Raw genomic sequence first — 22,459 nt, 5'->3', positions numbered from 1 at the left:
AAGTGAAGAATCTCACATAAAGAATTGAAGACTCTGTTATGATAATCTGGGATGTCTACAGAGCTTCAAACCTTGAGTTTAGTTTAAAGCAGTCCAAGATTAGTCGTAGCCCCTGATCCCCCACAGAAACAAACATTTTCTCTGGAGAAAATTACCTTTATCCAGACATTGAATTAATCCCTGACATTTTTCTCCAAAAGACAATGAACAGCAGGTAGTCAAAGATAACTATGTATCCAACAGGGAGAAAAAAAAAAAAAAACTCGATGAAGTAGAGTCAACAGGAAAACAGACATCAGAATGAGACCTACAGTGGCACATCCCACCTCACTTAAATAAAGCCACATTGTTTCAAGACCGTAGGATCCACAACTCCTAGACACAACCCCTCACGTCTTTCCTCTTTGCTCACTCACCTCTAGGTACACTGACCTACTGGTTGTTCCTTGGACATACCAGGTTCACTCTTATCTCACAGACTTTTCCTGGTTGTCTTTCCCCCAGTATCTGCATAGCCTCCTCCTTCTGCTTCTTTGGATCTTTGCTCAACTATCTTCATCTTAGTAAGGTGTCTCTGGCCACTCTGTTGAAAATGGAATCTTTTCCTAAGGTTTTACTTCCTCCTTTTCTTGGTTTATTTTTCCTCTATGCATCTGACACTATCTACATAGACTAGAGATTCTACTATTTGTTTACTTTATTGTTTGTTTTCCCCCATCATAATGTAAGCAATTTGAGGGTAGGAACGTATTCCTGTTTTGTTTGTGCCTGTATCCACAATGTCTAGAATAATGCCTGATGCCCTGGAGATGCTCAATAATATTGGTAGAATGAATAAATGAATGCTTTTATGTAAGGTGTTTAGAACAGGGCCTGATCATAGCTCACTCACTAAATGTTAGTTATGATTACCAATATTAGAAATGAAAATATTGCACTAACAGACATGGATTCTAATTCTGGGTTAGTTTTCATCAAAGTAGGTTCCAGCAGTGAACTAATTCTTAAATTGATGAGTTGTGTGTGAGGAGAAATTGTTACCACTTCCCTTTGACCCAAAAGCATAAAAAATGAATTTGATTTTCTACTATTCCCCATGATACATGGAAAGAAGGAAACCTTAGATATTGGAATTCAATATCTAAGGCAGTGACTTCTAGGATAAAGATATTGGAAGGTTTTGAAAAATGGAGGTACAGGTGGGACCAATGACAGAGCTCAAAGTAAATCTACAAACATGTGGTCTCTCCTGATGTTCACCACCAGTGGATCTTCCCCAGCCAAGTCCCCATCCAGGGCACTCACAGCATTTCCGTTTTCAATCCAGGTGATGGTGGGGACTGGGATTCCTGTTGCTGTGCAGCGCAGGGTCACAAAGGAGCCAAAGGTGACATTGTGGGATTCAGGAGCCCGCAGGATTCTGGCAAAAACTGTTGGGAAGACAGAAGTGGTGAGTGACTCTCCTAAAGGGAATGGTTCAGCTGGAGTGGTCTTTAAGAAATGCAAATCATACTTTTAGAATGGCAAAGCAATGAGGTCCTACCGTATAGCACAGGGAACCACATCCACTCTCTTGGGAAAGACCATAACGGAAGATAATATGAGAAAAAGAATCTGTATGTACATATGACTGGGTCACTATGCTATACAGCAGAAATCGACTCAACACTAAATCAACTATACCCTAATAAAAAAATTAATAATAAAAGAAACGAAAATCAGATCATGTTCTCCTGTGAGGGATCTTCCATATTCTCCCTGTCTTAAGGATAATACCAAATGCTATTCTGGCTTCTAAGCCATGAATGCTATGACCCTCACTGACCACCACTCCCAGATATGACATTTCCCAACTTAGGAAATGCACATGCCATCCACTGGCCTGGGGCACTCATCATACAGATCTTCACGTGGTGGTTTCCTTGTACCATCCAAGTCTCTGTTTAAGTGCCACTTTCTCACAAAGGACCTCCTTGACCACCTAACATGAAGTCTAACCTACTCTTCATTCATTCTTTCATCATTCTGTTTTGTTGTCTTTATAGGCCTGACCACTATCTGATTTTTTTTTTTTTGTCTATTGTATGTCCCCCTGCAGTAGAACTCCCTGTAGTCCTCAGCAACCCAGAACCTTGCCTGTTTTGTTCAGTATGTAGAAGAGTACCTACCAAAGTCATACTATTTAATTGAATTAATGGAATAATTAATGCTTTATACCTTCAACCATCTCATAGTGGGAGGACAGACAAAATCTGGCGAACTTTTCAGAGAGTGAGATGAATGATAAAGGGCCCCCAAGGAAAGGAATATTTTAGGCAAAAGTGGGAAGGAGCATGAGTAATTTATATTCTTTATTGAGCTGAATCCCCATTAGCTAGATAAAAGGAAGTTCTTTTGGTATGAGAAGAAATTTTACTTTTAATTAAAGCGTGGAAATGAGGTTCAGAATGTACAATAAATCAGAGGATTTTTAGTCCTCTGATTAAGTGATTAATCAGAATCGCTAACCTTGGAAGACACTTCAGAGGTCAACTAGATTTCTGCTGTTATCAAGTAGATGTAGAAAGCAAAGGCCAGTTAAGTTGCTTCTCCAAAGTCACAAAAAAACGAATGGGTGAGAAATCTTAACTCAAGTCCTCTGACTTCACATCCAGTGTTCTGTAGACCATTATGGGATCCTTTTAATTGCCCATTTCCTGCAAATATAAGACTTTTTTGCTTTTACCTTTTGTTTTCCAGGTCTTAAGAACATAATATTAGACTATGACATCACAACCAACATGCTGCTCTGATGCTTAGTTCTTCTAAAATTGTGACATTTGTGGAGTTTGAATTCTGAAGTACAGGGGAGATAGTATGTACTAGACAGGAGATGTACAGGACAAGGATAAATCAGAGGCAGCAGAATTTGCTCTAGTTTTTGAATACCTCTTTAAAAGGATTACATAATTCAAGGAGATAAAGGATGATGTGATTAGTTTTGACAATTGGGTGCTTTTTGCAGGTTCTAATTTTCAGATTTGCAGGCCTGGATTAATTTACCATCCCATCTTTTGAATATGGAGGACTCTAAGAGATAGAATACAGAAGAGCATGCTAGAAATACAAATACTGAGCCAAAATCCAAGAGAAGAAAAACAAGGAAGGTGCCAACCTTAAGGCACAGGTTTTTAAAAAAAAAAGTGGGTTAGATGTTTAAAATATGGCTGAATATCCCTATGTTCCAAACTCAAAACAAAACTGAGCTTGATTTTAAGTAAGTACCAGGGTCTAATTATCAATCTACAAAAAACTTAGAGGTTTGAAAACTATATTAAACGGTACTATGAGGGGAATTCCTGTGTGAACCCAACTGGCATCCATGAGGACGAAGGTTTGATTCCTGGCCTTGCACAGTGAGTTAAGGATCTGGTATTGCTGTGAGCTGTGGTGTAGGTTGCAGATGTGGCTCAGATCCCGCTTTGCTGTGGCTGTGGTGTAGGCTGGCAACTCCATTTCAACCCCTAGCCTGGGAACTTCCATATGCCATGGGTGTGGCCAAGACAAAAAGCAAAAAACAAACAAAAAAAATCACAGTACTATGAGAATACAATCCAACCAAATCAAGGATATAGACAATTGTACAGGGCAAGTTATTTTGTTTCCTCAATAAATAAATAACATTTGATAAAAAGAAGAAAAAGAGGAAATTATTATAGACTGGACAAGACTTAAGAGGCATAGTCCCAAAAGTTATGTGTGAATTTTTGTTTAGATTCTTATTCAACAAATTAGATGGAAAAAGACATTTTTGAGACAATCAGATAAAAACTGCAAAGTCTTGGTAGTAAGTGATATTAAGAAATTAGTGCTAATTGGGGATGGGCTAAGTAATGAAAAAGGTAATGTGATTGTGTTAAAAAAATCCTTACATTAAAGTACATATGGGTTGATTGAATTAGTATCTAGAGTTTGTACTACGCAGCCATAAAAAAGAACAAAATAATGCTATTTGCAGCAACATGGATGGAACTCAAGACACTCATACCAAATGAAGTAAGCTGGAAAGAGAAAGACAAATACCATATGATATCACTTATATTTATAATCTAATATATGGCACAAATGAACCTATCTACAGAACAGAAACAAACTTATGGACATGTAGAACTGACTTGTAGTTGCCAACAGGGAGGGGGAGGCAGTGAGATGGACTGGGAGTTTGGGATTAGTAGATGTAAACCATAGCACTTGGAGTGGATAAGCAATGAGATCTGCTGTATAGCACAGGAACTATATCTAATCACCTATGATAGAACATGATGGAGGATAATGTGAGAAAAAGAATGTGTGTGTGTGTGTATATATATGTATATATAGCTGGGTCACTTTACTGAATGTGTGTGTGTGTATATATATATGTATGTATGTATATATATATATCTGGGACACTTTACTGGACAGCAGAAATTGACAGAACATTGTAAGTCAACTATAATAAAAATATCTAGGGTTTGCTTTACAATAAACCAGCAGCAATAAAATGGTTCTGGGTTATATAAAACAAAAATGGTAGACTTGATCATTGTTGCTGTTACATAATGAGAACTTGGGAATTTATCATATTAGTGTATCTACTTTTTTGTAAGACTGAAAAACTTTAACATTAAAATTTTTAACAATTGCAATGGAACCTGCCCTTCTGCTCCAGAAAAACATGCAATAGGACACATAACTTCTGCCACTGAAGTAGCCTAAGTTACTAGCAAATCTAAAACCTGAGATAGGTAAGGTTCTGAGGAGGATCATTTGATAGATTTATCAGTTCTAAGAGTTCAGAAGTAACCACAACATTTTTGTTGGTTTGGTTGGTTTTTTGTTTTGTTTTGGTCTTTTTAGGGCTGAACCTGTGGCATATGGAGGTTCCCAGACTTGGGGTCAAATTGGAGCTGTAGCTGCCGGCCTACACCATAGCCATAGCAATGCAGGATCCTAGCCATGTCTGCGACCTATACCACAGCTCATGGCAATGCTGGATTCTTGACCCATTGAGCAAGGCTAGGGATCTGCTCCACATCTTCATGGATGCTAGTTGTGTTCATGTCTGCTGGATCACAATAGGAAATTGTTTTAGATTTAGAAACAGTTTTAGATCAGAGCTCTGTGGGGGATGATTACAAGTTGAAACAAAATGTGTCATTCCGGGCAAACTTTTACTAGCAGACAGTATTTACAACATGAAAATTTCCATTGCAAGAGAAATAGCCGTCATTATGGTAGTCAGCAGAGTCGGCTCCAAGAGTGAGTGACCTGTGTAGTCCCACAGGGAACCATGCTCAGAGGGCCCCATGCTTATTTTTCTGCTGCCCATGTCTTGAACTTATAAGTGATTTTTGAGCTAGGGGCCCTACATTGTCATTTGCATTTGGCCTATAAATTAGGGAGCCAGTCCTGAGAGCCTAGTGGTCAGGGTTAAAAATGCCTGCTTAAAATAGGGGGTGAAGGCTGCACTTGCAATGGAGTTCCAGAAAAACAAGGGTCCAAGGTGAAATAGAAAATACAAAGTTGCTAATATGCTGGATGGATTGGAAGGAAGTGTCAATCAAGACCAGATGACAGAGGCTGTCCCCATGGGAAAGTCTAAATTTCTCAAGAAGACAAACCAGTTAGAAGGCACTGTACATTTCCTCCCCAGTGAGAAACATGGTACCCCCACCTGACTATGTGATAGGAGATTTCTCCCAACTTAGTCTCAATTCACAGGTTGTGGGCTCTTGATAACTAACACAAACTGACTGACATCCGAGCTAGGGCACGCCCAGTTATTCTCTCCCTTTCTGATGTTTTCTGGGAACAAAAATGGAGACCTAGATTGCACAACATAATTGCATCCCCGTTCATCATTTGGCTGAAGTGACTCTTGTAGAGGTTGGGGATATACTTGTATGTCTAGAAATTTCTGAGTGTGAGACTCCTGCAGTGATTATTTCATGGGTGCCATTGCTTCTGGGAATCTGAAAAAAAAAAAGAAAGATCCTTGAAAGATTGAGAGTAGGATTCTTTCAATCCCATGAATGCTGTGAAAGTGTAGACAGAAGCTACTGATGATAACACTGGTTAGTATACCCTTGAACCTGAATGAGAGCCTTCTGGCTAAAGATAAGAAACATAAGAAACTGTAAAAGTATGAAATCTAGATTTTTTTTTCTGCTTTAATTTACGAAGGCAAGAATTTTCATTTAGGGACTTTAATTCTTCCTGGAAATTTAGTCATAAAGGAAAGTTTTTTTTTTGTGTGTGTGTGTGTGTAATTTATGGCTTTTTCTTTTCTTTTGCCTGGCATTACATTATTTGGAATATCATTTGGGCTTGTTGCAAAACATCTGGTGATCCATATTGCACAACACAGCTCAGCATTATGTGAGATGGTAAGTAAAACAGAGTCCATCATCATTCTAGAGGTCACTAGAGCTTTGAAGTTAATTTAATGAGTGTGCTGCTCTGTCCCATATCAGAACCTTCTGGGAGGTCCAGTGGGGCACAGGTGGGTACAGAAAAGAGCACTGTTGCATTGCAGGTGGCTTCATGAATGTGGGGTTGTGCTGACAACTGTTGGTCTCCTCCTCCAAGGGAGCTGACTCTTGGCTGACCATGGTTTTCATGACCAAGCCTTGGCTGACTATGGCTTCATTGTTAAGCCTGGTGAGTTAAGAGGGGAAAAAAAGCCAAGAAGTAAAGGGAAGCTGACCTTTCCTGCACTCCCACCTTCTTGTCAAAAGATAGAAAAGAAACTTGTCTCTTTTTTCTGTGTTGAAAGAGAGCTTCCTTCCAGTTTCCATCCCTCAATGAAGGTCGCCAGTGTCTTTTGGGTTTTGACTCAAATGTCTTCTTATCATGAAGCTTTCTTGACCCAATCTCCTTAGCCTTGTTTATGTGTCTTCTTCGTAGCACTTATCACCATGCCATAACTATTGATTCGTTTGTTTTTTGGCTGTCTCTTTCCTTTGAATGTAAGCATCACAAAGGTGGAAATTCCCTTGTTCATTAACACAGGCTGATTGAGAGACAAATGATTGATCAGTTTATCAGTCAACCCAGATCCCTGCATGGTACATAGTGGGCACTCAATGGATACTTTGTTGAGTGAATGAAAGAGTAACTCTTCTGATTGGTGAGAATGGGGAAAGAGACTTGCATAAGTGATGCGTATCTCAACCCTGTCTGGGCCATCATTCTCCCAGCTACCCAGCAAACAAGAAAGGTATGGGGTTAATGTGCAATAGGTAAGTGCCCCAGGTCAGGGCTTCTCCATCCTACAATTTTAGGTGAAAAGTGGAGGAGTGGCGAAGGATCAGAAGGGATGTGAATCTAATTCTTGGGTGAAGGAAAAGAAAGCCTTATTATTCATTCCAGCTTTATCAGCAAGAAAATGGGTATTTTTATACCCATCAGTGTTTGCTCCCAATTCCAAGCATAGGTAAACCACATTTATCAAACATTAAAAACAATAAAGCCAGTTGCCATTAAATATAAATACCAGACTACTCCATGGATTACAAATATACCTGTAATAATAAACGGACATAGTTCAAGAATAAATTCCCATTGTTTTAGTGGTAGCCACAAACTGAAAATCATTCAAGTCATCATTTTTAAAAGTAATGCGATCAGTTTCCTATCAAATGTTTCCAATAAAATGTCCCTTGAATGTCCCAATTTTGCCTTTTATTTGCATGAAAGACAATATCAAAGTGTTTTTTGTTACACAAACAAGCTGTTTAATAGACAGGGCATGGCATTACTTAGTAATTTGGAAAATGCTTACAATTGTTTTGATATGAATTTTTAAAGAAATCTAACTCTTCTTTCTATAGATAGTTTTATCCATCATCTTCCTAAATTCACTGTGAAGACTTCCCTAATTGCTTTATGGTGGGCAAGTATGTTATTGTTCATCTGAAACACGGGAAATAGATGTGGGCCATCTATTTATCCCTGGTTTTTCCTCTCATGCTATCTATTCTTGAGTTTGGGCTTTGATTTCTCTTAGGTAAGTTTATGGTGCCAACTGCGGTTGAGAATCCTATATTCAGAATCGGGCTTAAGCAGTCAGTGATTCCATAGTCCTTTATAATGTAACCATATTGTATTCTCATTTCCTTTTTCTTTCCCTTTCCCCCCTTCCCTTCCTCCCTTCTTCCTTCCTCCCTCCCTGCCTCCCACCTCCCTTCTTCCCACCTCTCCCCTCTCCTCCCCTCCCTTGCTTCCTCCCCTCCCTCCCTTCTTCCCTTGCCCAACCCTGTCCCATCTCTCTTGTTCTACTTTTCAAAGTACTTTCAGATATATAATAACTTTTATTATTAACTGTCATTTTGAGGAGTAATCTGAATTTATAATAAGGAGGTAGAGTCATTTTTCATTCTGAAATTGCACTGGTGGTGTAATGGAAAGCCTAACAGTCAGGGGACCCATATTAAATCCTGAAATTAATAAGCAGTTTGGCTTGAGATGAATGGCTTCTCTTTTCTTGTTAAGGGAATAGGACCAGAGGAATACTTAAGTCCCTTATAAATTCTGTTTCTGAGCAATTATTTCAAAGGACACAATGAGCTTGTTTAGATTTTTTTTTCTCTCGTTCTTTTCTTTCTTCTTTTCTAGCCTCCCTTAAAGGGGCTTTTTAGGCTGTTTGATTCAAAGGAGCACTGACTGAGAGAAGTAAATTGAAAACAAACAAAAACAAAAACTAATAAAAAAATCACACAGGAGGAGGTGAAGTGACTTTATCTAAATTTACTTATAAGCAGCCCGATGCTTAGAAATAGGAAAACCTCTCAGATACCTTATTTGAAATACTAAGATAAGGAGGTACTGTTTCAAAAAACAGCACCTTAGGGTTTGTTCCTAGAGCCCAACTGTATTATATGAGAATGTGTGAATTTCATCCAAAGTATACGAAAGTTAGGTTAGAACAGTGTGATTGATTTGGTTTGGTTTGGAGCAGTTGCATAATACTTGTCCACTTGGAGTAATAACAATAAAAACCTAAGCTGGCACTTAGACATTTTTCATGTCTCCAAAGATTGTAACACCTCCCATCCCCTCCCCAGAACTTTTGGTCAAAGGAGCTTTCTATTCCAGTCTGTGCAAGATTTATATTCTCATTTGTTTTGTATTTTCAGAGTTTGGGATGCAGCGTTTAAACATTTCTATTGATTCAGTCTTTTCTTAATAAAAGTAAGTGCTCAATAACTCTGTTATACAGTAAAATAGCCCATCTAATAATGCTGTTAGGTGCTGAGTTAATATCTCTCATACATCATCTGTTATTTCCTTACAAAATCATGGCAGTTAGAGTTGTTTATAAAGTCAGAGAAATAGACAATTGAATAGAACCATACATTTAAATAGAAGCAGTGCAGAAAGAAAAAAAATACCTTTAGTTTCTTGCTCAGGTTCACTCTCTTCTATTAATAAAAAGACAAAACAAACACAAACACACAAACAAAAACAACACATCATGAAAAGGGAAATCTTTGAGCACAGAAACATCGTTGTCCAAGAGTAGTTAGGATCTGCTTGTTTCTTATTTCAATAAGAAACAAATGCAATCAATCGAGGGAAACCACTGACCTTTTAAAAGCAAACTATTAAATGACATAAAATTTCAGATGATTACTTTTAGCCAGGCAGTATTACACAGAAAATGAACTACAGCATACCCAACAACATGGCTCACTCATGCATTTTTATTTTAATGTTGACAATAACCCTTTCTTTCAAGACAACAGACTGCCTGCTATTCTGATAAATTGTGTTCCTCCTTGTTAGCGTGGCTTCTCCTCTTACGAGGCCCTGCTGTGAAGTCAGTGATGATGAATCTGGGATCTCAGCTATCATTTCTATGGCAATAGACTCATGTTGTGGTAAACAGAGGATTAGGGGGTTTCTGCAGAACAGAGCCTACAACCAACAGAGATTCTCTCCTCTGAATCAATTCCCAGAGGCTGCTCAGAGAACAGAGAGGAGCCAATCATTATCTTTCAGGAACCTACCAGTGAAGCAAGCCACCAAGAAGAATGTGTTTTAAAATGTCTATATTGGGTATATGGAGTTGAGAATTTATAAAAATTTTAAAAATCCCAGAAAAGAGACAACTACCAAATTAATTATTCTAAAATGTTTACTGTAACCTTATCAGATGTAATTCCCACATGGAGCTCTACTTTTTTTTCCCCTTTCTTTTTTCATGTCAATTTAGACCTTTCTTTGAATTAGTGATAAGTCAAGTGCGGTATTTGCTTACCATATAAAATAACAGTGCTATTGTAAACTCATGATAATACTTTGGTGTAGCTCTTTGTAGATTATGGATACTCTCATGCACATGGTACATTATCTTATTTAGCCCTTACCCTATCCCTGTGATTGTACATAATTGATATTATTCAGCCCATTTTTTCCAGACAAGGAATCTGAGATTCAGATTTGCTGCAGATGCAGAGCTAGAAATCCCACTCCAAGTTTTCAGACACCAAGTCTTCTGTTCTCACCTAGCATCCCAGAGAGATGTCTTCATTTTTATATTGAACACCCAACCCTCCTAAATTTAAATGAACTTATAATTTTCCAGTTAGATTTTACTCTGTCTGAACTTCCTTTACCCCAACAATCAAGTCTGTGGCACATTCTTATTTTTTTAAGCATCAAGGTCATATTGGATAAAAATGAGGTTTTTTTTTCATACTTAAAACCGGTCATCTGGACACTTGAAAACCGCAGAAATTCCCTGTTTGTAACACAGACCATAATCAGAAAAAACGAATGAAGGTCCATTGTTGGATCAAATTTGGCTTGAAAAATTATATTTGAATATGCCTTTGGGCTGGGCATGACTTTCTAGTTCCTCAGCATGATTATGCTTATTTCTAAGCTTGGGGGGAAAAACAACAACAACAAAAACCCTTTTTTTTTTAATTTCACCAGCCAAATAGCTATTTATAAGTGCCTGAGATGGGCATGGGACTGCTGTGGGAATATTAAGTGTCCTTATTATCTGACTGCTATATTGTTCCACTAAAGTTGAAGGGCCTCAGGAAGTTTCGAGAAACTTAATTACTCATGACGTACACTACTCTTTTTATGGTTCTGGAGCAACTGCAGGTAAACCTTCAGTCTCTTTCCAATACTTTGATTTTTACAGACATTACTTTAAAGTGGACTCTGAGGGCAATGCTGATTTTCCTTTTCTATATTTCACCTCATCATTGTTGTTATTGCTCATTTTGCTTGATTTGTTTGGACTTGGAAGCAGTTGAGGAAGAATGCACCCATTTCCTCCTCAGCAGATATGTAGGACCAACTCAAGAGATGAAAGAGTGTCCAAGAATTGCCATTTTCCTGAGAGGAGGCTTGGAAGTTCTACTAAATACTACACTTTCATGTATAGGCTCTCAAATTTTCTTTCTATGCACAAATACAAACATACATCTTTATACTCACATATTTATATATGCTCGTGTATTAATATACACACATATGTACACACATTCACACACATGCACACACAATTGAAGTTACTTTCATTTAGAGAGAAGTATGCAAGAATACCTACAAATCCTGTTTAAGGTTGAGTACACTCATTCCATGAATGAGATGGTTTATTATTTCAAGGTCAAACTGTAGTCCTAGTTTTTCTGTGTATCCTGCTTACCTAGCCTACTACGATCCCTCTAAACTTCTGAAGTTACTGTTTTAGCACTTATCAATTTTCAACCTTCTGCTTCTTGGTATTTATTCCCACTTAATCGCTAAATTCTCTTTTAACTGCTTTGTGTGTAATGCATCAGTCTTATCTTCCAATGTGCAGTCCTCTTGCTGCAGGGCATGGTGGGGGTTGGGGGGAGGAACAGCATAGCACACTTTTGTTGTGTCTTCTTTCCCCTGAAGTCCAGCACAGTCTCTTGTAAAACTAGGGAATACTTTAAAAAGGAGTTGGATAGTGATTCATTTTCCTATTCTGCTTTCTTGGGATTGTCCTGTAGGACATTTAGAGAATCTGAGATGTCTCATATTGGGATATATGATCAGGTATAATCAACAGCCAAGTTAAATAGTATACCCATCAATTTCTTGACTTCTTTGATATATAGGGAACTCAACACTATCATAGCAACTCATTTTAAATGATTGTGTTTGAATATATACACATATATATTTATTTACTTATATATTTAAATATATGTATATATTTATTCTAAATCAAAGCGAAGTCAATCTCCTTATAGTTACCACTCAAAGACCTAGTTTCTACTTCTATCCATTGGACAAAAATGAAAAAAAAAAGTCCACCAAATATTTTCATTTTTTCAAGCTTGCTAATCCCAGTTCACATTCTGACTGCTCATTTTGAACCTCTTATCTTTCCTTCTTATCTTAATTTATCCTCTAATCTTGTGGTACCTGGAACAAAAACTAACACACATACATGGAGTCTCACAAATTTGAAGGATAGCAAGACTCTTTCTAAATACTTTACCTATATAAGTAAAGATTTGCATAAGTTTCTTTCTTTCTTTTTTTTTTTTGTCTTTTTTGGGCCACACCTGGGCATAGTGGTAGTTCTCAGGCTAGGTGCTGAATCAGAGCTGTAGCTTCCAGCCTACACCACAGCCATAGAAATGCCAGATCCTACACCACAGCTCAAGGCAACACTGGATCCTTAACCCACTGAGTGAGGCCAGGGATCGAACCTGCATCCTCATGTGGATACTAGTTGGATTTGTTTTTGCTGAGCTATGACAGGAACTCCAAAATTGCATAAGTTTTCATTTGCATTCATATAATCGTACAGTTAGGTCATTAATTCCATTGAAAGCCATGACTATCCAGTATTCATTTTTATATTTGCTCTTTTTAAGGTCTGTCTCCTCAGTTTTGAGTGTGAATGTGTGTATGTGTGGGGGAGGGTAAATATGATTTGATCCTAAGGTAAATTAAGTTTTCCCTGCTCAGTTCGCTGTATTAGTTATTGGGAAGTGAAATCTGGAGGAGGAAATGTATTATTATATAGGAGGAGGAAAGCCATCAAAATTCTCTGATAAAAATAAAAGGAATATATTTAGTAAAATAATACAGGTCATGTAGACCTTGTGGAAAGAGAAAAATGAAACCAGAAGAGAATATAGGCAGACCTATGGGAAGGTTTCCATTCTTTCTAATGCAAAAGTGAGGAAAGCCAGGAAGATAATAGGCATTTGGCTGCCTAGAGTTGAGGTCTCCATGGAGGCTGAAATTGCACATTCTCTAATCTTTGTAGGATGGTATTATTTATAATTTTATTCATAGGCAATATCTTAAAAAGACCTCTGTCTGGCACTCTAAGGATACCATTCTGGGGCTTTTTCTAAGGACATACTCAGAAATTGGGAAATCAGAATTGTATTGCTAGAATCATTTCCTGACAGTTATACACAATACCGTTACAACAAACCAGGCAAGTGGATCTGCTCTGCTGCTTACTATCTATTTGATCTGTGCTATTGCTTAACTTCTCTGAACTTGTTTCTTCATGCAGAAAATGTAGGTAGCAACACCCAACTCATGGAATTATGCAGAAGACTAAAAGAAATGATTTGTACAAAGCAGTTAATATAGCAACTGACACACAGCTAGAAAGCACTGGAGGCTAATTTTGAAGCCATGTCTCCTAGCTCTTCTTTCCTTCCTTCCTTTCTTTCCTCCTTCCCTCCCTTCCCCCACTCCCTTTCTCAGGTATTTCTATCTCTATGGTATCCTCCTGACTGATGAAAGCTGTTTTTCCAACCGCCTTCAAAGAGAGAAGATTGTTTTATTCTATCTTATTTAAAAATTTCAATCTGCCTTAGCCGTCTGCATCTCAGATATTGATCGGGTTGTATAACCTTTAGGTAGGTGTTAAATCATGTGCTTAAGTACATTCCTCAATTGAGAAGAATCACTCGAGAAAGAGAAATCCATTCCTCAGGTCCGGTTATTAAAACATAGATGCTAGTCAACATTAGATTATTGGAATCCATTTTTAAAGAGGCTACGTTTATCTATTCTAGCATCATATTTTAAGAATTATTGAGTCTGAGATGCTTGCTAGTAGATAAGCACCACAAAAAAGAAAAAGGGCCATTTTGAATTTTGAATTTTTTACTTGAAAGAAATGGCCCGGAGGTGGTTGAAAATAATCATATTGAGGCTCTATGGTGCTTCGTTTCTGAACAGATTCTTCTTCTGTTTTCCAATCATTTAAAGAAAACCTGACAATAGTAACAACACACCCAAGTAAATACCTGGTTTTCCTTTCCTGACTTCTTGGTGGCTAAAGCAAAGAAACCCGATCCTGGTGTGTTGCCACCGACTGCATTTCTGTCCTCTTTGAAGCGGAGCAACTGCATAAAGAGATTTATCCACTCTGCCTCCACCTCCAAAGGACTCAGAGCATGAGTTCCTTTAGAAAACACACACGGCACCCTCACAAACAGTGACTGTCTTCTCTGAGTCCTCAAAGTCAGGCTGGCTTGCCTCTGTGACATTCTGATTCTCTAAAGTGGCTTGGTTTGGGAACATTTCTGTGGCCTTTGAGATAATAACATTTTCCCAGCTTGTAAATATGGATGGTGAATAATGACTGTGAGTAAGACGTGTTTACCAAGGAAATCAGACAAGAGCCACACAAAGTGAATTTGTTTGATTTCCGTCGTAGATGTAGCTAGAGCAACTATTAGGAATATTTTTGTTAAAATGTTTCTGAAAATATATTACAAATTTAACCATAAGCCAAGGAATAAGTTGGATTTTGGTTCTGATTCACTTTTTTTTTTTCATTCTTAAAAAGTTTATTCTCTGGTTTTAATGAGAGAAAATGTGAAACTGCTTAATGATTAGGACAGAAACCTTTTTTTTTAGTTTACCCTTTCAAAAGGTTTTTATTTGCAATTCATTTTGGATTTACATAAGAGCTATAAAAGAAGGATAAGAAAGTTTCCAGGTACTCTTGATTCAATTTCCTCTAATGTTGACATCTTATATAACTATAGTGTATTTATCAAAATCTTAACTTACTTTTAAATAACATTTTTGACCTAATCTCATGAAAAGAAAGATAGCTGAGCTCTGACAGCAGTCAAAGAAACTGAAGTTTAATAAGAACCAGAGTTTCCTTCCTTCCTCGCTCCCTCCCTCCCTTCCTTCCTTCAATCCTTCCTTCTTTCTATTAGCTAACCAGAAATTTTAGCTGGGAAAAGAAAAAAAGGACCTTAGTCTTATGTGATACCATGGCTATCTAAAGTGGCTCAGTTTGGCAACATTTCTGTAGCCTTTGAGATAGGATTCTAAATGCCCATATAGGACTGCAGATAAATCTCCCAACTTAGGTTCCCATGCTGATAGGATGGTAGATATATATCCTTTTAAAAATGATGTCCAAGAAAAGACAGCATAGAGTATAAACTCAATGTTAACTTATGAGTCAGATTGCAGCTCATTCCGTTTTCATAACACCTCTAATAGATACTGTCCCAAACTGTCTAGTCCATCTTTTATTTTCCACTTAGGAGTCAGTGTCAGCCTGTGCTTGTATGATAAATCTGCCTTTTTCCTTCACTCACTGAGATATTATCTGTACTATGAGCTGGTATTCATCAATCTAAGCCCTATGGGACCTCACCTCTTTGAGGCTTTCCCTGACCTCTCACTATCTCCCCTGTCCTGCCTGTGCATCCTGCCCAAACTCATATCACTGCAAATACATTGAACTTTAATTACTGTAATTATTTGCTTGGATGTCCATCCTCCTCACTAAACTTGAAAACTTCTCAAGAATTGAACCATGCCTTGTATATCTCTGTATCCTTGGATTTACCTCATGGAATATAGTAAGCATTAACAAATGAATAAATTGGAAGCTATCTTAACATTTATTCTACTAATTATAAATAAGCTAACTTCCTCCTTAAATTGTTAAGCTTCATCTGGAATAAATACATTCCAGGTAGAAATCCTTAAGTCAGTGTTTCTCAAAGTATAGTTCATAGACTGTGTAAGGATCTTTTGGGAGATTGCTGAAAGGCCTTAACACAGATGATCAGATCTGAATCTCTGGGAAGGCATCCTAGAGCCATGCCTTTTAATAAGATCTATGGATGCTTCTGACCTGCGCTATGCTTGAGAACCATGACCTTGGAGGAGGAGTTCCATTAGTCCATCAACTTTGTTATTTCCCTGTCTTTCCATAGAGATTTTTGAAGTGTGTATAAACAGTGATGTGACAATACATTAAATGAAATAACAATACATTAGTATCAAGGAAAAGAGACTTCTTGTTGGTTTAGTGTAACAGATGCTATCACTAAGCTTCTCATTGGATTCCGAGATACATGCAAGCTAGGGCAAAAAATAAAGTCAAAGAAAATAAAGTACATAGTTCTCACTACAGGAAGGAAAATGAAATGCTGGTTTTCTCAGGAGAGACCTTTAGTTAAAAAAAATTTTAAGGCACTAAATTTTTAAAGCAGTTTCTCACTTAAGATGGCTTTCAGAGCAATGAGTGATGGAAAGATTGATATTTTCAATGATATTTTTGGCAAACAGTTATTTCTACAGCAAGTAAAATAAGATGTGAGCTTGGGATATGCACTAAGGTTGCCTTGCATTGCATGTTGTTGTACTGTTTTTTGTTTGTTTTTGTTTTGGACAAATTGATTCCTAACAACTCCCTCCCAATTTTCCAGTAAAGACACGTCTTCATATAGTTCCTTACATAAGCATCCTTACCTCACTTGTCACAGTGAGGCCAAACCAAAGTTATAATCTCTAACAAGTACCAAGAATGCAGGGACAAAGCATTGCTGATTGAGGGCAGATTTATGTTCTTTGGAAGCAAGAGGAACAGTTGGTGATGTTGACATTCTATTTATGAAATTTGAGAAGCCTAACCAGCAATATTTGCTGGAGAGAAGTCATCTAGCTTTATAAAAATGTAAACAACAGACAACAAGGCCAACAACAGCCAATGTTCATCAAAGAGCTACCCTGTAGACACAGTGTGTATGCTATCTCAGTCCATTTTAAGAACTCGATGCTCCAAGTAATATCACCCCATTTCACAAAGAGGAAATAGATTTTCAGAGGTTAAGTAAATTATCCAACCTCACATAACTAGTAAATGGCACAGTTAGTATTAACACCCCCCGAATCTATCTGATGCTAAATGCTGCAGAGTACTGATCTACATAATATAAATATAGAGAAAGAGAAGACTCAAGAATAGGGTAATGAAAGATGTCCTGGTCTATGAACTAAGACATATAAGCTCTTGGCTAACTTGGGCAATGTAATCATTTCTCTGGTCTTTATCTACAAATTAAAGGATTGAGCTATAACTTCCAGGGCCCACTTCTTATTTAATAAGTTTATGATTACTCTTCTGGATAGAACCAAAGTTAACGAAACATCAGCTCTATTTTAAATAAAATTTTGGTTTTTGCCATTGAACTTTATTGCTTGTGCTTCAAAGACAAAGATGACACATGGAATAAAGACCTGTAAATGCCTTGACAAATGTTTAAGTCATTGCTTCTGCTGTACAGAAGTTACATTCGACCTAGAACTAACATTGATCACTATTATCTAGTGATTACTCTGTGCCAGGCACTCTTGTAAGGGCTTTAACTATGGTATTTAAGTGCATCCTTTTATAACTTATGAGATAGACATTGTTATTCACCTCATTTTATAAGTAGGGAAACAAAGGCACAAAGAGACTAAGTAAGCTATTGAAGTTATACAAGTGGTAAGTGGTGGAGCCAGGATTTGAACTCAAGCAGTTGACTCAAGGCTCTGGAGCCATGGGCAGTTTTCTCAAGAATCTAGAGATGTTTTTAGCCAGTACATTTAGCTGGTACATTTTAGCCAGTATAAGTTTCCTTCCAAAATCATGCCTTGTATAATTCATCATTGGTGGAAATGAATATAGTAATTAAAATTTGAAAGTCATATATTTGATTTCTGAAGGAAACAAGTGAATGTATTATTTGAATTCCATATTGCCATGGAGTCCTAATAGCTTTCCATGATACCGTTGCCTGATTCAAAACAGCTGCATTTTGAAATTAAACCTAGTAATAACATGACCTTCTCTGTATCTCACAGTGCCTGGAATATTGCTCAGTGAATCTTGGTTGGATGAATTAATATATTAAAGAGAAGGAAAGAATTTTTCCTTTTTGGAGAATGTATGTTTGAACTTGTACATCTCGTTGTAATACCTAAACAGGGAAAACAAAAGCTTACTCCAATTAGAGTATGCCAACTTTTAGGTCATAATAACTTTTCATGTCAAACAATGTAATGTCAACATTATATCAATTCTATTATCTTAAACAATTTAAGATAAATATTTGAAGCACATTTCTTTTCTTCAAAGCAATTAAACAAGGCCTGTTCTTTCCCTTGAAGTATTATGTGTTTAGTGAATAATCATTATTTAACCTTTTTTTTTTGTTCTTATAGAGAACTTTACTGACAACTCTTCAACTAACAGACCATTTTGCCATTGCTTTCTGAATGCACTACCGAATGTTTAGATGAGAATGCAGCTTAATATCCCCTAAAATCAAAACCAACGGATCAAACTATCTTTTAGAGCATGCACTCTATCAATCATGCAGGTTTAATTTTCCCCATAATAGCCCCCAGGGCTATCAAAGGTTTATTATGCCTTTTACTTTTCTTTGGTTTTTAAATACACAGTATATTCATGACAGCAAATCAAACCTGTTAGTGGCATCAAACAGGTAAAATTGATGCCGGGAACTGGGCCACTGCAAATTTTATTAAAACTGCAATCACTTGGAGCACAGCACACATTGGGGGTTTAAATACCTCTCTCTGTGGCATTTGTCATATTAAGAGCTGCAGCATAAACAAAGGAAAAAGCAAATCAAATGTGTGTGTAAACATTGCATGATCACTTCTACTTTTCTAGATGCATAAGGACATCTCATTTCTAGGAAAGGAGACAGCCAAAAGTCTAACATTTTGAACACAGTCCTGATCCCTTAGATCTCTCGGTATTTGCCTTTGGGATGGTACATGTGTGCATGTATTTGTTTTTATATGTGTGCATGTATTCATTTTGGCCTTTTAGGATTCTACTTATATATTGCATATGTTTGCAAAAAATAAAAAATATATAATTTTAATTGTATATTTTAGAAAAAATATAATTTTAATTGTATATTTTAGAAAAATATATAATTCTTCTCATACATTTTGTATGTTTGCAACAACAAAAGCCCCCAGTAGACAAAGTCAGCCCTAAAGACATGTGGTGAAGCCTTTCAGATGGCAAAGTATTGGCAACATTAAAGTGCCCTGTTCGGTGTTGGAGAAACTTGAATTGAAGCCACTTAAATTTGCCAAATGTTGGATCTTCCCTCCTAACCCCCCCAAATGCCTCTCCCAAGAGTGGAGACATGGATCTATTTTTAAGGCCCCATTACAAACAGGAAGTTGTTTAAACATTAGGAAGCCTACAATAGCCCTCTATGTAGAAGGGTTCCATTCTTTTCTTGGTCTGCTTCTAAGGCTTTCATTTACAGCTTCTTACTGGTACCAAACCGTCTCTTCCCATTGGAGATGGCTGTCTGAGAACCTTTGGTTCTAGCATGTCTTCTGCCCAGTCTTTTCCTTAATGGCTTAAGCCTCCAAGGGGAAACAAGGTAATAATAGAAAATGCAATAAGCAGGGAGCCCAGTGCCTTCTAACATCTATCTATTTTAATCTGGTCTCAGGTATTCTATACTCAACCAGTTTCTATACACAAAGCAGGATGCCTCTCAATGTGGTATTCACAGGATGTATAAGATCTGCCCTCAGCTTCAAATAAATAAATCGTAATAATGAAATCAAGGACTCTAAGCAAAGTGTAAGGGAAGTCTGTTAGAATATAAGGGAAATATAAAAAAAGTACATATTTGTAGTTTTTTAGAGGACCATTTCCCATCATTTAGAAACTCTTAATAATCACTTTTCCAGCTATCAAAGCAAGAACAATTGCATTATTATATTAAAAGCATGTAATTTCTATGGTGTAGTGATTATGAAGTACATTTTTTTTTTAAAGGAAGAATATCCCTCTGGTCAAAAATGAGAAAGTAAAATCAGAATCTGGTACTTCAGAGGTCATTCAAAGCCTCCCTGCAGGCAGCCTCTCCTTGAAAACTCCAACTTTACTGCTCAAATCACCCTACTCTGTGATGGTATCACCCTGCCGCTGAGTATCTGTCTTCCTGACCTTTAAAGTACTCAGATAAAACGGTTTCAGTTAATGATACATAAGAGAAACAATATAGATCATTCTTTGGATGCTCACTGTACCCCATTTAGAACATGAAGCCTATTGGAGAAATGGACAAGACTGTCTCTTAACTTGGAAGAGAATTTCTTCTATAAGGGCACGGAAAAATCACTTTGTCTCTCTTTTCCACCAAACAAAAGTAATGCAACAAATGTTGTGGGGGCAGGGGGCGGGGATGAAGACTATGTGGAGTTATGGTACTAAAAATGTTTTTATCTCTGTGAGGAACTAATTGAAAGAAATGCTCTCAAACAGAAGGACTATTTCTAGGTAAATATAAGGAGATCTTTATGAGCCAATAAAATGGATTTAGCTTTGTTTTATAATTGAGTATTCATTCTCATATTTGGTGACAGCTAAGGAACCATCTCAGCTGGAGGTAGGATGCCACCAATGAAGTATGATGGCCTTTAATCTGGGTAAGACAAATCTCAATTTTAGATACATTAAAATACACAATAAGGAGACAAAAAAAAATCAGCCAATGCTTCTCATATGATACCAGTGACTGTGAGATTCACTCCAAATATGGTAAAATATTTTAAAATGAGCATTTAGAATCTATGAAATATGACATATTGATTTCTCTGGCCCTCATCACATCCTGCCATGAAACCTATCCTAAAGCCTATTTTCACACAGATACCTGAGACAGGGGTTAACCTTTCTAAAGGAAGAACCTCCACAGTTGTGAGATTGACAGCTCTTTTTTGCATTCCAAGTGACCATGGGACTTGGGAAGCCAGAGAGTTCCCTGCCAATGGCTAATCAGTATTCCTATATTATCCTGATCCAGAAGTGTGTTACGTTTCTACAGGAATTTACCTGTAGTTTAATTTATGAGTCAGTATTAACCAACCAAGTGTAGAAAGTGTTCATTGAGAAATCAGAACCCACATGGGAATTTCATTTTGGAGCCCCCAAGCCACTATAGAAACATAAATTCCTGGTTTCCACCTGTAAGAAAGAAGAGTCAGATGGGACCAGAACGCGCCAGCAACTGCTGCTCTCCAAACCCCTTCACTTCCCACTCCATCGAAGTGGCTCCCTACCTTCCTCAGTTTACTGTCATTATAGATTAATTCCTTTGCTAGGGAAATGGCAGGTTCCAGGCTCTGTTTATCATGACCCCAACCCAAACATTCTTCAGCCAATAGCCAAGTGTTGGGACTAGCTAATCAACATAGGATCGATTGTCTTTGACAAAACTTTTCCCATCCCTGAGTTTGTTCTAAAGCAGAATGGAGCAACAAAGCTATAAAAATAATATATCAAACCAATGATCAGAAAGGTTGATGTCACTTTATTAAAATATTGACAATATAAAATTGGATTGTGATGATCATTGTACAACTATAAATGTAATAAATTCATTGAGTAATTAAAAATAAAATACAACAATATTTGGAAGAAATCATTTTTTTCCAAAGCATAAATACAAGTATTAATCCTTCCTAATTATGAAAGTCTCTTCATAAAAGTTCAAAAAGTATTGAACTATATAAAGTATGTGATAGAAAGTAACCCCCCATGTAATTCTATTTGTGGAGATGATGACTATTAACAATTTGGTATACATATTCTAATATATAATATATAACATACTGCTCTTTAGCTTACTTTTTCACTTATGATAACATTAATATTGCTAATGAGTTAAAATTTCTAAATAGATAGGATAATACCTTGCACATGGTAAGCACTATATAAGAATTGAATAAATAAAACAAAAAAACCCCCAGCAAATAATTATATAGTGTTTAGTGTGCCAGTATTAATTCATGTAATCATTGCAACAATCCAAGAGTTAGGTGTTATTTTTTAATCCCTGTTTTTGATCTGGGACTAATTTTTCTTCTTTTTTAAAAAATTGAAATATTGTTGATTGACAGTATTGTGTTGGTTCAGGTGTGAGGTGATTTAGTTTTTTTTTTTCAGATTACATTTCATTATAGGTTATTACATGATCTTGAATATAATTCCCTGTGCTATATAGTAAATCCTTGTTGCTTGTCTATTTTAGATACAGTAAGGTCTATCTGTTCATCTCATAATCTTAATTTGTCCCTCCCTCCCATTCCCCTTTGGTAACCA

At 37.0% G+C, this 22,459-nt stretch overlaps 1 protein-coding gene and 1 long non-coding RNA gene across 6 annotated transcripts in view; one reads left to right on the top strand and one right to left on the bottom strand.

The window, feature by feature from the left end:
• LOC110256901 overlaps positions 1-22,459 on the top strand; it is a 206,996-nt gene that overhangs the window by 82,531 nt on the left and 102,006 nt on the right. The window contains exons 3-4 of one of the 2 annotated variants that reach the window (XR_002338980.1): positions 1,328-1,450; positions 6,389-6,407. This is a non-coding gene — a long non-coding RNA (uncharacterized LOC110256901). The remainder of the gene's footprint in view (positions 1-1,327; positions 1,451-6,388; positions 6,408-22,459) is intronic. The other variant, XR_002338981.1, reaches the window with a different exon arrangement.
• MUSK (muscle associated receptor tyrosine kinase) overlaps positions 1-22,459 on the bottom strand; it is a 108,388-nt gene that overhangs the window by 51,718 nt on the left and 34,211 nt on the right. For 2 of the 4 annotated variants that reach the window (XM_021074436.1, XM_021074440.1), the window contains exons 6-7: positions 9,414-9,443; positions 1,306-1,430 (exon numbers count right to left, since the gene is read on the bottom strand). In XM_021074436.1, coding sequence (XP_020930095.1) covers positions 1,306-1,430; positions 9,414-9,443 — 155 coding nt within the window. The remainder of the gene's footprint in view (positions 1-1,305; positions 1,431-9,413; positions 9,444-22,459) is intronic. The other 2 variants (XM_021074443.1, XM_021074447.1) reach the window with 1 other exon arrangement.

The sequence above is a fragment of the Sus scrofa genome, chromosome 1, assembly GCF_000003025.6.
Source record: "Sus scrofa isolate TJ Tabasco breed Duroc chromosome 1, Sscrofa11.1, whole genome shotgun sequence".
Classification (NCBI taxonomy): Eukaryota; Metazoa; Chordata; class Mammalia; order Artiodactyla; family Suidae; genus Sus; species Sus scrofa.
Note: the sequence above shows the minus strand (reverse complement) of the source record. Positions and strands in the feature narration are given on the sequence as shown.